The sequence below is a fragment of the Schistocerca serialis genome, chromosome 3 (assembly GCF_023864345.2).
Source record: "Schistocerca serialis cubense isolate TAMUIC-IGC-003099 chromosome 3, iqSchSeri2.2, whole genome shotgun sequence".
Classification (NCBI taxonomy): Eukaryota; Metazoa; Arthropoda; class Insecta; order Orthoptera; family Acrididae; genus Schistocerca; species Schistocerca serialis.
The window spans coordinates 359396684-359411628 of NC_064640.1; the positions used below are offsets into that span (position 1 = coordinate 359396684).

The 14945-nt window shown below is 43.2% G+C and overlaps 1 protein-coding gene across 1 annotated transcript in view; it reads right to left on the reverse strand.

Annotated features, from left to right (window-relative positions):
* Window positions 1–14945, reverse strand: part of LOC126470164 (intermembrane lipid transfer protein VPS13A-like) — a 762201-nt gene that overhangs the window by 302451 nt on the left and 444805 nt on the right. The window contains exon 34 of the mRNA XM_050097791.1: window positions 11155–11270. Within this exon, the coding sequence (XP_049953748.1) occupies window positions 11155–11270 (116 nt within the window). The remainder of the gene's footprint in view (window positions 1–11154; window positions 11271–14945) is intronic.

The window sequence follows — 14945 nt, forward strand, 5'->3', positions numbered from 1 at the left end:
TTCGATGCCAACAGAGGTTCTTATGGAGATATCAGTGAGATGGAGATTTCCATTTAGGCAGATGGCTTACTAAGCTGGGGAAGACCAAATGAAACATTAGATAAAAGTATTGGTATTCCCTATGAATAAGGATAGAACTGTAACATTATACAAGCGTCATTCAGCAAGTAATACAACTCATTTTTTTCTGAAAGAAGGTTGGTTTTATTCAAGAATCCAAGACACCACATTATTTCCCTCTCTTTTGGATACAAAATCTTATTTTTCAACATAATTTCCATTCAATGTGATGGCTTTATATCATCTTACTGTGAGAGCCTTTATGCCTGCCTGGCACCACTCTACCACTCAGTGTCAGAACCAACATCTTAGTGAATCAATAACCTCTCAATCATCCATGTACTACTTCCCATGGTATGCATAAATCATTGGGGCAAACAGATGGAAGTCAGAATCTGCAAGATCCGCGCTGTAGGGTGGATGAGGAAGTATAGTCCAATGAAGCTTTGTGAACTCTTCTCGGGTGTGCACACTTGTGTTAGGCCTTGCATTGTCATGGTGAAGGAAAAGTTTGTTTGCAATTTTGTGACAACAAACACACTGAAGGTTTTTCTTCAATTTCCTGATGGAAGGGCAATACAATTAAGTGTTGACTATAAAACCATGAGAGAGGTCAACAATTCCCAGAAGACTGTTGCTATTACATTACCAGCTGAGCATACAGCTTTGACCTTTTTCTTCGGAGGAGAGGTTGTTTAGCACCACTCCCTTAACTGCTATTTTGTTCCAGGTTCAAAGTGGCGAACAATGTTCAACAAAAAATTGTCACAATCAGCCTTGTAACATGGAAGAAGTCTTGCACAGATGGCCCTTTGTTGCTCTTCTCTAAGGGGGCAAGGAACCCTGCAGACACACAACTTTGAGTATCTCAACTGGTGGATTAATATGTCAGCACCACCAACAGAGACGTCCAGTTGTGCAGGAAGGTGTTTGATTTTGATCCGTTGATTCATTGAACATGTTGAATGAGACTGTCTGTATGATCCAATGCTGCATGAGTCACAGCTGTTTCAGAACACAGCAGATCAGACAGGTTTGCATAACCTTGATGTGATGATGACAGATGCCTCACCCAATGACTCACGATGCTTTTTTTCACTGCTAAGTCCCTGTAGACATTCTGCAACTGCCTATTACTATCTGTGATACTTTGGCTTTCCACCAGAAGAAACTCAGTGACAGCCCTCTGCTTGGAATGCACCTCCATTACAGAGGCCATTTTGAAGGTTATGTATAGTTCTGCCACCTATCAGAACACCATGAAACTACAATTGCAAAAACAGAAATATTTTTCATCCAAAATTGGCTGAGAAAAAAATGGGTTGCATTACTCATTGAATCCCCCTAGCACATTCAGATTATAAACATGTCATCAGTTCATTCAAAATAAATCAGGGGTTTAGGATTGTAGGTAGCCAGAGACAATTCTTATAGATGGCCCATGAAGAGATTGACATAAGCCAATGGAAAATAAATACCTGTAGCAGTGGTGATGGAGAATTAGTTAAAGCTTAAGATCCATTTTATTATGGGCACACTGTAATGACACCATTAAGTAAAGGTGGGAAAATACATTTAAATACACTCATTTTTAGAATATGAGGACACAGCATAAATTTCATTTGTACATTTTTAAGTTTTATTTCATAGCTGAGTATGAGTTATTTAAAAGCAGACAGTGAAAGTACTGAATATAACAAGTAACACTACCTGTTAGAGGTGTTAAGAACTATTTGGAAACACGTTGTCATTTTCCTGTATGTAAAAACTTGTAAATGCTGATGTTATTGTTTTCATGATTAATTCTTTCAAAAGATTAATGATGTAGAAACCATTAAGTATGAAGTGAAGGCAAATGCAGGATGTATAACAAATTAAAATAACTGTATGAGAACTGCACTCACTAGACTGCGACACTTTACTTTTGTAATAGCTTTGAATACAATTATAGTCTTGTCCTCTCCAACACCCGCCCTCTGCTGCGCCTTCACCGTTGTGTCCCCACTACCATCCACCTCTACACTCTTCATCTCCTTTCCCAAGGGGGCTTCCATCCACTCCCCCTCCCGGATCATGCTCTCTCTCCCTCAATTTATTCCTCCTATCAACTCTGATTCTCACCTCCCCCTCCCTTACTCTGTCCTTTTCCCAGGCTCCCTCCCCCCCACTCCCCTTCTGATTTTTCCCCACCTACACTCTCTATGTCTCCTTTCTCTCCTCTGAGTCCTTTTTCTTTCCTCTCCACCACCTTCCCCACTCCTTCTGCCCCACTTCCATTTTCTGTGTCCTTTCCCTCCATCAGCTCCTTCACTTTTCTTGCTTTTCCTCTCCTCCCCCTCTTTTTCCACCTCATCTGCCCGGGTCCTCCCCCCCCCCCCCCCCCCCCCCTCCCTCCCCAATATGCCTTCGTACTCTACAGTGCAGTGTTTCTGTAAGTGTTCAGTGTTGTGCATCCCCCTTTTTAAGTGTTGCGAACAGAAACCAGACTGTCGCCGTGTTCTTTAATTGTGCCTATCTGATTACTATGTGTTTTAATCAGCATCACCAACCCTTTGTTTTTGTATTTTCTTCACAACTTTTCACCACGTTCGTTTCAAGCAGTCCCCATTTTATCACCTGTTTTAATTTCTATATCTCCTAATTATGTTTTTTAACTTTTCTATCAGCTGCAGAGCGGTGTATTATGCTGCTGCCAGCAGGGAGGGGAATCAAAATCCAATGAAGAAAAAACAATTACAGCCTATGGCAGTTGGTTGTTGTATGGTGTGTTCATAATACAATAGCAGCACATGTTTGTGATGATAAAGGAATGGACAAGGGAATTTTACGTGGAACATGGCTATATACGGGACTATTAGAAAAACAGGAAGGCCATTATGGAATCATTGATGTGACATTGCCATAAAATGAATTATGAAGGACATGAAGGCTATCTGCCACTAAAACACAAACACAATGAAAACAATCCAGCGAAGTGGCCCTTTTCTTTATACATTGCCATTTCCCAAGAAATAAGAATCTTCTCATTGTCAATGTAGGCACTAATGTTCATTAAAATCAGTAAAATGTATCCATGTGTTACTTGGCCATTTTATAACTTTCTTTCATAAAACATCTGGCACTGAATCAAATAGAACATACTGCTTTGGCATGCGGCAGCAGTTACCACAGCAATTGCAGATGACACAGCCAACAGGCCGACATTCGCCCACGCATTCCCCCATGCACAGGTATTGATAGCATAAAGCTTGGCAAAAATATACCACCCACAGACACACAGGACACAAACAGGGACAGCAGTGCATATGGTGACAGACTTTATCAGTGTGAGTGACCAGCAATTGCAAGTGAACTCACTTTTGAACGTTTCTGTGCTGGCCCACAGTCTCATGCAGACAACATTTGTGTCTTGAACATTTATTCCTTTTGTTTGTATTTTTAGTGTGTACCCTTACGTGTAAGAACTTAGTGGAATAGGACAATGTAAACTATGGAGGATCTCCAAAGGCAAGCTGTTGGTACATAATCAGTTCCTGGAATGCAAGGTGCAGGCACAGCCCACACACATAGACTCTGTCAACCTGGAGCCAGCCCATGATAATTCGAACATGTAAAACAGCACCACACTGCTTCCATATGCTGCTGCTGGAGCGGCAACAAGCATTGGACGTGTGTTGGTAGGCTGCCCCCTTCTGACTCCCATGACCCATTCATGTCATTTAGCCAAGTGGAGGCATTTTTCCTAAGCAATAATATCACATGTGACCTCAGAAAATTCAGACATGTCAGGAACCAGCTGGACCAGAATTATGCGGCCAAAGTATGGGACATAATAACTGTCCTGCAGATGCAGCAGCAGCTTAACGAAGAGTTGATGTGCCGAATTTCATCATTCGAGGAGCAGCAAGTACAGCAACTGCTGCGCCAACAAGAAAGCAGTGATTGGAGGCCTTTGCAGCTCCTGTGCCACCTGTGAGGCCTCGTGGCCACACATGGTTTTTTATTTGCTGTGGCACACTACCTGGGTGTGCACAGATGTGCAAAGTGATATGCAACTGCTATTCATAGTGGACCTGCCAGACAGGGTGCTTTACATGCTGGTAATGCCACCAAGCATGACATCCGCAGTGGCCTGTGACTCTTACCCCCACCAGCCACCTTCATTCCATGTCAACACATAAGCCTCCCACAGCCCTGACAACAGAGACCAATCTGGAGTGCTACATGCAGATTTTGCCCACTCAGGCATTAGCACTAGGCTCACAAACTGATTGGTTGGTGCACTCACAGCAAGAGAGAAGCAGGTGCAGTGGCAGCAGACCAGGCGATGGGCAGCATGGCTCGAGCACCCAGCAACGAAGCAACAGCTGATCCCATGCCCTTGTTCGCACCTGAATGTCAGCTGTGACCAGGCCTAGATGCAACCCGTTGTACTGTACTGAAGCATTGGTCTGTGGCAGAATGGGGGGTGGGACATGAGGTACCTTGTTGACACTGGGTCAGATTTATCAATTTTTCCTAGAAGCATGCTAAGAGATCGGAAGAAGGCTGAAACACTGGTGGCAAACAATTTTGCTATAATAACATACAGCACTCAACATTGGAATGTGGATCTTCGACTGAGCCACACATTCACATGCTGGTTTACGATGGCCAATGTCAACAAGTCAACCCTGGGTGCAGATTTTCTCAGTCGCTGCAGTTGCTTGTGGGCATTGCAAAATGCCCAGCTGATTGACTCTACGATGAATCTTAAGATAGTGGGACAGCCTTCTTCGGTATTAAACCAATGGAATGCTCCAGACCATCCACAGACGTTCTAAACTAATTTCTGGAGCTAACTTGTCTGACATGGGCACTGCGGGACCCCAAGCATTCAACATTCCGCCATATTATTACCACCCTCAGTCCTCCCATCTAAAGCCACCCACATTGCCTTGCATCCGACAGGCTTGCAGTAGTCTAGGCTGAACTTGAGGAAATGTTGTGGCAAGGGGTTGTCTGACCATCAAGCAGCTTGTGGCCTTCCATCTTACATTTGGTGCCTAAGAAGGACAATTTGTGGTGCCCATGTGGGGACTACCTTGTACTAAATTCAAGGACAATGTCAAACAGATATACAGTGCTGCATCTGCTGGACTTTAGCCATGCCTTGGCAGGTGTGACTAGATTTGGCAAAACTGACAGCATGAAGGTGTACATGCAAATCCCAGTGGCACCTGAAGATATAGAAAAACTGTGATTACCACCCCTTTCAGGCTCTCTGAGATAATGTTTATGATGTTCAGCCTTAGTTAGGAATGCTTCGCAGACTTGGCAGTGTTTCCTGGATGGTGTCTTGGGAAGTTTTACTATGCTCTTCAGATGCCCCAGCTCTACTGCACCCACCTAACAACTGTTTTCCCGCACCTCAGTGAGGCAGGCATTGTGATCAACCCATTTAAATGTGTATTTGGGATCAGTAAGACTGAATTTCTCAGATACCTTATCAACCCTACTGGATCGACACCACTGCTGGACAAAGTACAGGTGACCATGAAGATGCCATGCCCACAAACTCAAAATGGTGTGCATTATTATCTTGGGATAGTAAACTTCTACCAGTGCCATCTGCATAATGTTGCCACAGTGCTTGAACCCCTGACTGCAGCAAAACATGACCCCACTGCAAAAGAAAGGGCTCCCATTCTCCCGACTGAAAAATGGAGTACAGTTTACTGAGTCTAAAGAATGTCTCGCTGAAGCAGCGCTACTCGCCAATCTAATACATGGTGTGGAGTTGACCGCTATTGGCACTGTGCTTCAACAACATATTGACAGCAGTGGCAGCCACTTGGTTTCTTCTTGTGGAAGTTATCAGCATTGCAATGCCCTTCGAGCTCATATGACCATGAACTGTTGGCTATGTATCAGACACTAACACACTTCAGTTTGTTGGTAGAAGACCACCATTACATTATCTTCATCAACCATAAACTGTAACACACACTTTCTGGATCAACAAAACAAACTAATCACCATGCCAACTTCACCAGTTGGGGTATGTGTACCAGTTCACAACAGACATCTGACATCTCCAGTATGGACAATGTCATTGCCAACTGCTTGTACCATGACTGTGCAGTCATCTCCACCCTGGTGAACCTTGAAGATGCCACACAAGAACAGGAGGGCGACAGAGAACTGGACAGCTTCTGACATGGTACCTCCTGGAACCTACATCTGCAACTGGTGCCCATGTATGGCTCCTCCTGGAAGTTTTAGTGTTATGATATGACAGGGATACATCGCTCGTCCCTCCCGAAGATATTCCAGTGCAAAGCTTCCAAATATGTTCACAGGTAATCACATCCTAGCCCAAACACCACAGCATACTCATGGTCACATGTTTCATTCGGTTCGGACTCCAAAAAGACTACCATCAGTGCACACATGCCTGAACAGCATGTCAGCATGCTGAAGTCAGGAGATATTCCCATGCACTCACTGGCTCCTTCCCCAATATGACACACCACATTATACATGTCCACAGGTACACTGCAGGCCTGTTTTCTCCATCCCAATGTAAGCGGTACCTCCTTACAATGGTGTACCACCTCACGCTCTGGCCAAAAGTGATGTCCATAGTGGACATCACCACTGAGACAATTGCTACTGCCTTGGTTGGCACCTGTGTGGCATGCCACATAGCTACAAACAGCAGCCACCACTTTGACTGTGCACTGTTAAAACATGTCACCCAAATGTGTGGCATGTGGCTACACCATATAACAAGCCACCACCCGGCATCTAACAGCATGGTCTAGTGGCTCCGGCTCTATCAGTCACTAAAAGGGTTCCTGACCCGTCTCAACATGACCTGCATGTAGCAACTCTGCTCATATTCCTCTGCCTGCAAGTGACCCTGGAGGAAGAGATCACTGTCTCACCTGCACATACCTTGTCTACGGAAAGTCGCTCTCCATGCCCCGAGAATTCATGGAGGAAGTACCACCGAAACATGAAATCTTGGCCCCACCAATAGCAGAATGCCTGTGCAGTGACACGGCCAGCTTCCAACCACACACATCAATGCTGCAAGGTGCCAGTAAAGCCTTCATCCACACAAACCTATGGTGCTGCACACATGCCACACTGCGCATCGATGTGGTACAGGCACCATTTTGGCCACCCTACTTGGGACTGCACCACATGATAACCCACGGTGGAAAAATGTTGTAGATCAAGTACAATAGCAGGCCAACTAAAGTCTCAATTGACAGAGTCAAACAGGTGTATGTCTTAACAGAGCCAGTTTCCATACATTTATTCAGCCCACGAAGGACTTGGCAACAGACGATGCACTGCAGGATACCAGCTGGGCACAGCATATCCCCACAGCTGCCGGTGACTCACTCACACTGCCAGTGGTCGCCAAGCAGCCACTTGTGCCCCAACCTACACCCACCCCACCCAGGTAGAAGCCCAGACTGCACCCCACACAGGCGCACTGGGCAGCCCCACCACAGAGGCAAGTAGACTACATCACATGTGCCTGCCATCATGTCTGCTTCAAACACTCCTGCCACATCATAATGATGTAATGCTGCACTCTAAAACCTTCATACACTCCCCTGCATGCCACACTAGCCATACATGATGTCATACACTTCCGCCATCGTGCTAGCACTTATGTCACCACAAGCATGCGAGGCACGAACATATGTTAGTTGTAGCTGGAACATTCTTGCTTCTCGCACCTACCAAGATTTGCTCCCCAAGGATTGTGCACCCCCACACAGAAGTATCATTAGGCCAAAGCTTGGCAACAATGCAGCACCCACGGGTGGGCAGGATGCAAGGACAGACAGCAGTGGGAGCTAGCAGCCAATTTCTCATGGATGTCTATGCCATTCTTCGATCTTGTGAGCTGTGGTCCACAACATGTGCACCCCACTGTCAAATATGTAAACTGGACAGCTGCCACTCATTCACTATGTTTATCGTGCCTGCAGATTAAACAATATCCCCAAGAGGGGAAACTGCATGCTCAGCTGGTCATGCATACATTATCTCTCCACTGCCACAAGACTGCACTGTGTGCTCAATCATTGAGTAGTGTGTACCCTCCGGGATCAGTCGTTGAGACATTCACAATGGTCGTGCAATCACCCTTGCAGACATTTTGACTGAGATTATTACAAGTTTTTCAGTCTCTCTCTCTCTCTCTCTCTCTCTCTCTCTCTCTAACACTCCAATGCTGTCAAAGTTTATTGTTTTATTTATTATTGATTTCAAAATTATTAGTATGTGCACAGGAAACAGTACTTTTATATGTATCTGAAATTTTGTTCTAGCACAGTATTGGGTTGTCTCATGCCCATCATCACATTTTTGCATAGATCCGCACTACTAAATTATAAAATCCTGACAACTGCATTATAAACCATCAAGAGATTTTTGTATGGAGTCAGCCTGCCACCAAGAGATATATTGATCAATAGTGAAAAGCTCATGTGATGCTGGTATAAAGGGAGGTGACATCATAAAATAACAGGAAGTGTGAAGAGTCGGTGGAGGAAATGCTTCATGTCTTGCTTGTGAGAGTGTAGACTGCAGCCAATAGTCTTAAAATATTGGTCCATGAGGACAGAAATCTTCCCAGTGTATTCATGGTAATCATAAAAATTAATATTCCATGTATTTGTGCTTATGGCACATGGTAAATATTTTGGAAGTGTGAATCCAGAAGAATTAGGATTGAGGAATCGGACAGACAGAGGAGAAATATTTTGGGAACAGTTTAAAGATCTGATAAAAGAAGTGGGTAGTTCTATTGACCGTGTCACAGGCAAAGTGCAGCAGGCTCACAGGTGGCATACTCTGGCAGTTGGTGGAGACCTTCCACCAGGTAATCATTGCAGTTCGTAATACACACATAAAAAAAAAGTTTTGCATCAACCCAGTTCCCAGAACTCCTGAAGGTAGACTTTGACTGTGGATATTGTATCACAGACACAGTCCCTTTGACTGTTTAGAGATGTCACTAAACCAACCCAAAGATGTAAACAACCATGCCTGATCAGTGCCTCTTCGACAGAGGGGGTCCGACAGCGATCAGTTCCAGTCACTCCACCAGGATGGAGGTACACGGTTCATGTTGTCTGTAGTTCAACCATGCCTAGACGGTCAATACCACGGTTTAATCGTGTCAGCATTGCTAATTTGTGCCAGGAAGGGCTCTCAGCAACGGAAGTGCCCATGCATCTTGAAGTGAACCAAAGTGATGTTGTTTGGACATGGATGAGATACAGAGAGACAGGAACTGTCAATGACATACCTTGTTCAGGCTGCCCAAGGGCTACTACTGCAGTGGATGACCTCTACCTACAGATTATGGCTCGGATGTACCTTGACAGCAACACCACCATTTTGAATAACACTTTTCATGCAGCCACAGGACGTCATGTTATGACTCAATCTGTGTGCAATAGGCTGCATGATGCACAACTTCACTCTGAACATCCCTGGCGAGTTCCATCTTTGCAACCGCGACACCATGCAGCACGGTACAGATGGGACCAACAACCTGCCAAATGGATCACTCAGGATTGCGATCATGTTCTCTTCACTGATGAGGGTTGCATATGCCTTCAACCAGACAACCATCGGAGACATGTTTGGAGGCAACCCAGTCAGGCTGAATGGCTTACACACACTGTCCAATGAGCATAGCAAGGTGGAGGTTCCCTGATGTTCTGGGGTGGCATTATGTGGGGCTGAAATATGCTGCTGGTGGTCATGGAACGCGCCATAATGGCTATACAATACATGAATGCCATCCTTCAACTGATAGTGCAACCATATCGGCAGCATACTGGTGAGGCATTCGTCTTCACGCACGACAATTCGCACCCCCATCATGCACATCTTGTGAATGACTTCCTTCATGATAATGACGTCACTTTACTAGAGTGGTCAGCATATTCTCCAGACATGAACCCTATCAAACATGCCTGAGATAGATTGAAAAGGGCCGTCTATGGATGACATGACTCACCAACCGCTCTGAGAGATCTATGATGAATCACCATTGAGGAGTGGGACAATCTGGAGCAACTGTGCCTTGATGAACTTGTGGATACTATGCCACAATGAATACAGGCATGCATCAATGCAAGAGGACTTTCTACTGGGTATCAGAGGTACCGGTGTGTACAGCAATCTGGAGTACCACCTCTGAATGTCTCGCTGTATGGTGGTACAACATACAATGTGTGGTTTTCATGAGGAATAAAAAGGTCGGAAATGATGTTTATGTTGATCTCTTATTCCAATTTTCTGAACAGATTAAGGAACTCTTGGAACCGAGGTCATGCAAAAATTTTTTTGATGTGTGTAGTAGTGGCAGAGCATTTGCCTGGAGGGATGTTTAATAGAGGTCCTTTCTGTTCCCACCTAACTCCAACCTTCAGCACCCACATGAACCTTCCACTCCATCTATTAATTTTTTAGAATAGTTTCCTCTGAATATCTTTTTCTCATACTGTGGATTTTCCCCTTTTTCCTAGCACTATTTTCCCCAGGTCCCACCTAGTGACCCTCTATTCTGTCTGTTGCAACCCTACGTAGATGCCCATCACTTCTCCTGCATCAATATACATATTACGCATCTTCTTACTTTCTGTTCCTCCCTCTCATCATCCCATGTCTCCACTCACTTCAGACAGGATCACTACTTATCTCCCCCCCCCCCCCCCCCCCCCCCGCTTTGGCCACCCTCTCTCTCTCTCTCTCTCTCTCTCTCTCTCTCTCTCTCTGTGTGTGTGTGTGTGTGTGTGTGTGTGTGTGTGTGAGTAGTCTGCACAACAGCTTAGACAGGAAGCTTAGAACATATTCTTTTTTTAAATGTGTGTCTGCTTGAGAGTGACTTTTTTCTGCTTCATGAGTAGTTATCTACATTCATACACATAATTATATTCCAACCTGGATTTCTCCCCTATTATATTTTTATATGCTCTCTATGTTTCTGTGAAAGAATTCGTTTACAATTCTATGGAAACAGAATTAAATGTATATATTTTTATTCAAACAGATAATAAATGGTGGACTAACTTTTATCAGAATCTCCCATGGTGCATACACATTTTCTTCAACAACTGCAGGCTCAATTAGGGGCTCCCAGGAACCAGTCTTCTCATCATAATAACTTGCTTGGAGACGTATCTCTGCTGCAATTTTGAAGAACAAATTAGAGTGAGAACAATTTTCAAAACTATTTCCTACTAGCAAATTGAACTGCAATATATTCACAGTTTAAGTTGCGTTTTAAACACCACAATTATTGTTTAATGACACTAAAATAAGTCCGTTTATCATTAAATTAGTATTATAATTCAATTACACTCAAACAGAGCCAGTGCTCATGAGGAAATAATAATACAAGTATGAATTACAAACATTTCATATGTATTTCTTTTTCCATCAGTTGTGTCATTTTGCTGATCAGACTAATCAGATTACAGAAATATTGTTGTTATTGTGGTCTTCAGTACAAAGGTGGTTCAATGCAGCACTAATCCCTGTTACTCTATCCTGTGTCACCCTCTTCATCTTTATACAGGGTGTTTCAAAATAACACCACAAAACTATGAGGGGATGCAGAATGTGTCCTGAGGAACAAGATGAGGATAGACACCCATGTCTAGAAACACATTATAATGATGTTACAGAACCTCAAAGTCATAGGCACCAGTGCCTGCATATGTATGTATGTACAGGGTGAGTCCATGATGATGTTACAAACTTTCAGGGATGATTGAGAGGGATAAATGTATCAATTTGAGTTAAGGGGACCCTACTCCAGAAATGAACAATCAAAAGTTCTAAGGGAAAATCGTTTGTGATACCGCTGACAGTGGACTATATGTACCGGTACTGTTGTTGCTAACATTGCAGGGTAGACAATTTTCGGAGGTGGTTGTATAGACCAAAAGAAGAAACAAATGTCCAGTAAATAGGAGCTCTAAAATACAGGGTGTCCCAAAATGACATATACACTCTTTGAAACAGAATATCTCTTTAATTAAAGGAGACAGAAATACAATTTTTATGAGTAATAATTTGGAAGGTGGTGAAAAACATAACAATGATTTCTTTTATTTCAGGATTGTCAGCAAACATGGTGTTATCGTTTGAACAACGGTAATTGGTGCTAAAGTGTTACTGGAAAACAGAGAATGTGAATGCAGTACGCCGACGTTGGAGAGTTGAATTTGGAACACCACCACCACTGACAAGAGTAACAATTACAAGAATCAGAGATAAGTTTGAAGTTGAAGAAATGGTGTATGATATGAAGAAGGGACACAGTGGACGAAAAAGAAGTTCAACACACAATGAGAGTGTTGATACTGTAATCCAGGCATATACACTATCCCTGAAGAAATCTGTGATGCAATGCTCTTGTGGACTGGGATCTGCAGAAGCAGTGTTCATAGAATTTTGTGGTCTCAGAACTTTAAGCCTTATATCCCAAGACTTCTCCATGCTCTTTACAAGGATGATCATGATAGGTGAAGTGAATTTTGTGAGTAGTTCATTAACAGATGTGAGGAAGAGCAACGTTTCTTAGATTGAATTCTTTGGTCAGATGAAGCGATGTTTAAAGTTGATTGAACAATTACCACCAAAACTGTGTGCACTGGGCCAGGGAGAATCCATATGTAACCGAGCAAAGGCATGTTAATCTAACGGGAGTAACAGTCTGGTGCGGACTGTCTTCTAGAGGGTTAATCAGGCCGTACTTCTTTGACAACACTGTCACAGGCGATTCATACCTGGAAATGCTTGAAATGATAACTTCTAGTCTTAGCATTGTGTTTGGAAATGAAAATCATTACTTTCAACAGGATGGGGCGCCACCTCACTTTCACCTGGATGTGAGGGCATTTCTCAATTGTACATTCCCTGCCAGATAGATAGGATGAAGAGGGAGTGTGGAGTATCCCACTTGATCTCCAGATTTAACTCCTCTAGACTTCTTTCTGTGGAGTACTCTCAAGAACACAGTTTACGCTACAGGACCACACATACTGGATGATCTTAGAGGGCAAATTGAGCATGCCTGTGATGCTATTCCATTGGAAACTATACAGTTGGCATGTCACTCAGTCATCAGTCATTTTCGATGGTGTATTGTGATGGACGGACATCAGTTTGAACATTTACCATCTTAAGTCAGACCATGAGGCACCTAATACCGCTAAACACCACTAAAATTTCTAACCCCTTTCATTACAGAGATGTTCAGTTTCACAGCGTATACATTATTTTAGGACACTCTGTACATACCTGTGGAGCTGCGAACACTTGTTCTTCTTTGCTACTGTGAAACGCATCTCTTCTATTGAACAAGTGCCCATAGCTCTTATGGTATGCATTTTAGAGCCCACATTTACTAGACATTTTTATCTTGCTTTGGTCCATACTACCACCTCTGAAAGTTGACTATCCTACAGTCTCAGCAACAATGATACTGGCAAATGTATTCCACTGTCGGAAGTATCAGAATGGTTTTTGCATATAACTTTCAACTCAGTCATTTCTGCACCAACTTCCCTTACATCAAATTGATACACTTCTCCTTCTCCATCATCCCTGAAAGTTTGTAACATACTAATGGAATCACACTGCGTGTGCATATATTGACACACACAAACACACACAAATGCTAGCACCTACAGTCTGGACCCTCTGCAACATTGTTAGATGATGTTTGCAGCTCAAGTTTCTATCCTCATTTGGTTCCTCAAGTCATCTTCTACATTCCCTCAAAATTTGTCAGTGTAATTTTGAAAAACAGTGTACATAAAAATTCAAGTTGCATATTCTTGTGCTCATTGCTCATAAAAACTCGAAATGTAGTACATTGATTGACTTGACATTTTGACAATGTGGTGGTGTTCATTATTGCTCCGTTCTGCCAGATCTTGGTGAACCTGTTCACAGTCACTCACTCTAGCATGATTTTTACATCTTCAGAGCTCCCTGCATTGGAAACAGCACATCAACTAGTTAATGCCCCACTATTGATCATCTAACCATACATTATGTCTACAGGGTGGTCCATTGATCGTGATCAGGCCAAATATCTCACGGAATAAGTGTCAAACAAAAAAACTACAAAGAATGAAACTTGTCTAGCTTGAAGGGGGAAACCAGATGGTGCTATGGTTGGCCCGCTAGATGGCACTGCCATAGGTCAAACGGATATCAAGTGCGTTTTTTTTTTAAATAGGAACCCCCATTTTTATCACATATTCATGTAGTACGTAAAGAAATATGAATGTTTTTGTTGGACCACTTTTTTCGCTTTGTGATAGATGGCGCTGTAATAGTCACAAACATATGGCTCATAATTCTAGATGAACAGTTGGTAACAGGTAGGTTTTTAAAATTAAAATACTGAACGTTTGAACATTTTATTTCGGTTGTTCCAATGTGATACATGTACCTTTGTGAACTTATCATTTCTGAGAATGCATGCTGTTACAGCGTGATTACCTGTACATACCACATTAATGCAATAAATGCTCAAAATGATGTCCGTCAACCTCAATGCATTTGGCAATACATGTAACAACATTCCTCTCAACAGCGAGTAGCTCACCTTCCGTAATGTTCACACATGCATTGACAATGTGTTGATGCATGTTGTCAGGCATTGTCAGTGGATCACGATAGCAAATATCCTTCAACTTTCCCCAAAGAAAGAAACCTGAGGACATCAGATCCGGTGAACGTGTGGGCCATGGTATGGTGCTTCGACGACCAATCCACCTGTCATGAAATATGCTATTCAATACCGCTTCAACCACACGCAAGCTATGTGCCAGACATCCATC